Below are 1029 nucleotides of genomic sequence, written 5' to 3'. Positions count from 1 at the left end.
TGCGCTGAAACAGTCATCGGTTGAAGAAATTGGCATATAAAAGCTTTAGATTTGTCCATACCCATTTTATTTAGCAATGTAGAGATGATTTTTTCTTTGTTTTATAGCGAGGGTGGGTATGAAATTGTGACTGAGGATCAGTACTTTTGTGATCTGTAATGCATTTTATTTCACGTTGTGAGAATCTGAATTGATGCACAATTTTTTGTATTTATATCCCATATTGTAAAAAGTATATCTTTTTCAGAAGGTTATGTAATGGTTCTAGCCAGGCTCGAGCGACTTCAGGAAGGTATCAGTGATCTGACACACCCAAAAGTCAAAGTCATTATGGAGGAAATGGCACAAGTGCAGCACCAGACTGATCCCTGGGATGCAGACCTTAAGGTATACACACTGTTATGCAAAAGCTACTGTAAATATTGATGAACAAATTGTGTTTATTACAATTACTCATCAAGGTTATTTGTTTCTCTGATGTTAATTATTTTTCATATTTTCATTTTTTTCGATCTTCATTGGTCTTGATTAATACTTCCGAATAATTCCCGCAGATTTTGATACTAACCCGGCATCAGAACGCAGCCGTTAGTCAGCAGCTAAAGAGGCATTTGGGACATGATGCTGTTTACTGCCTTGAATCCTCACCTAATTATAGGGATTTCCTCCTCGTGTAAGTAATTAATGAAGACCCAGAGGTCTTGATGACTTATTCATTGATTGATATTCGTATGCTGTCATATTCTGATCTAGTTGAATAGATGTTGTTATTACCTCCGCCAAAAGTACTTATTACGGGCCTGGTTCCCTGAGCTCAAGCAAATTGCGGACTTACGGCCAGTATTAGTAAACGTCCCTGTGGGGCTGGCTTTCCCCAAAACCAGCTCCTCCCATACTTTTCCTTATTATTAAAGTTTTGCGGGTGTTGTTCGCCACGCAGGGCCCCACATAGTATTGGAATGAGTGCAGGGTAGCTAGGAGCACCATGCACCAAACTCCACTAAATTATAATTTAGAATATACTCATAA

The 1029-nt window shown here is 38.7% G+C and overlaps 1 protein-coding gene across 1 annotated transcript in view; it reads left to right on the top strand.

Moving 5' to 3' along the window:
- LOC119589420 overlaps positions 1-1029 on the top strand; it is a gene marked incomplete at its 3' end in the record, with an annotated part of 11976 nt that overhangs the window by 308 nt on the left and 10639 nt on the right. Inside the window, 3 exon segments of the mRNA XM_037938028.1 lie at positions 248-387; positions 555-673; positions 762-846. Of these exon segments, the coding sequence (XP_037793956.1) occupies positions 248-387; positions 555-673; positions 762-846 (344 nt within the window).

This window comes from Penaeus monodon, chromosome 25 (assembly GCF_015228065.2).
Source record: "Penaeus monodon isolate SGIC_2016 chromosome 25, NSTDA_Pmon_1, whole genome shotgun sequence".
Lineage (NCBI taxonomy): Eukaryota > Metazoa > Arthropoda > Malacostraca > Decapoda > Penaeidae > Penaeus > Penaeus monodon.
The sequence above is the reverse complement of the archived record's forward strand: the minus strand, read 5'-3'. Positions and strand labels throughout refer to the sequence as shown.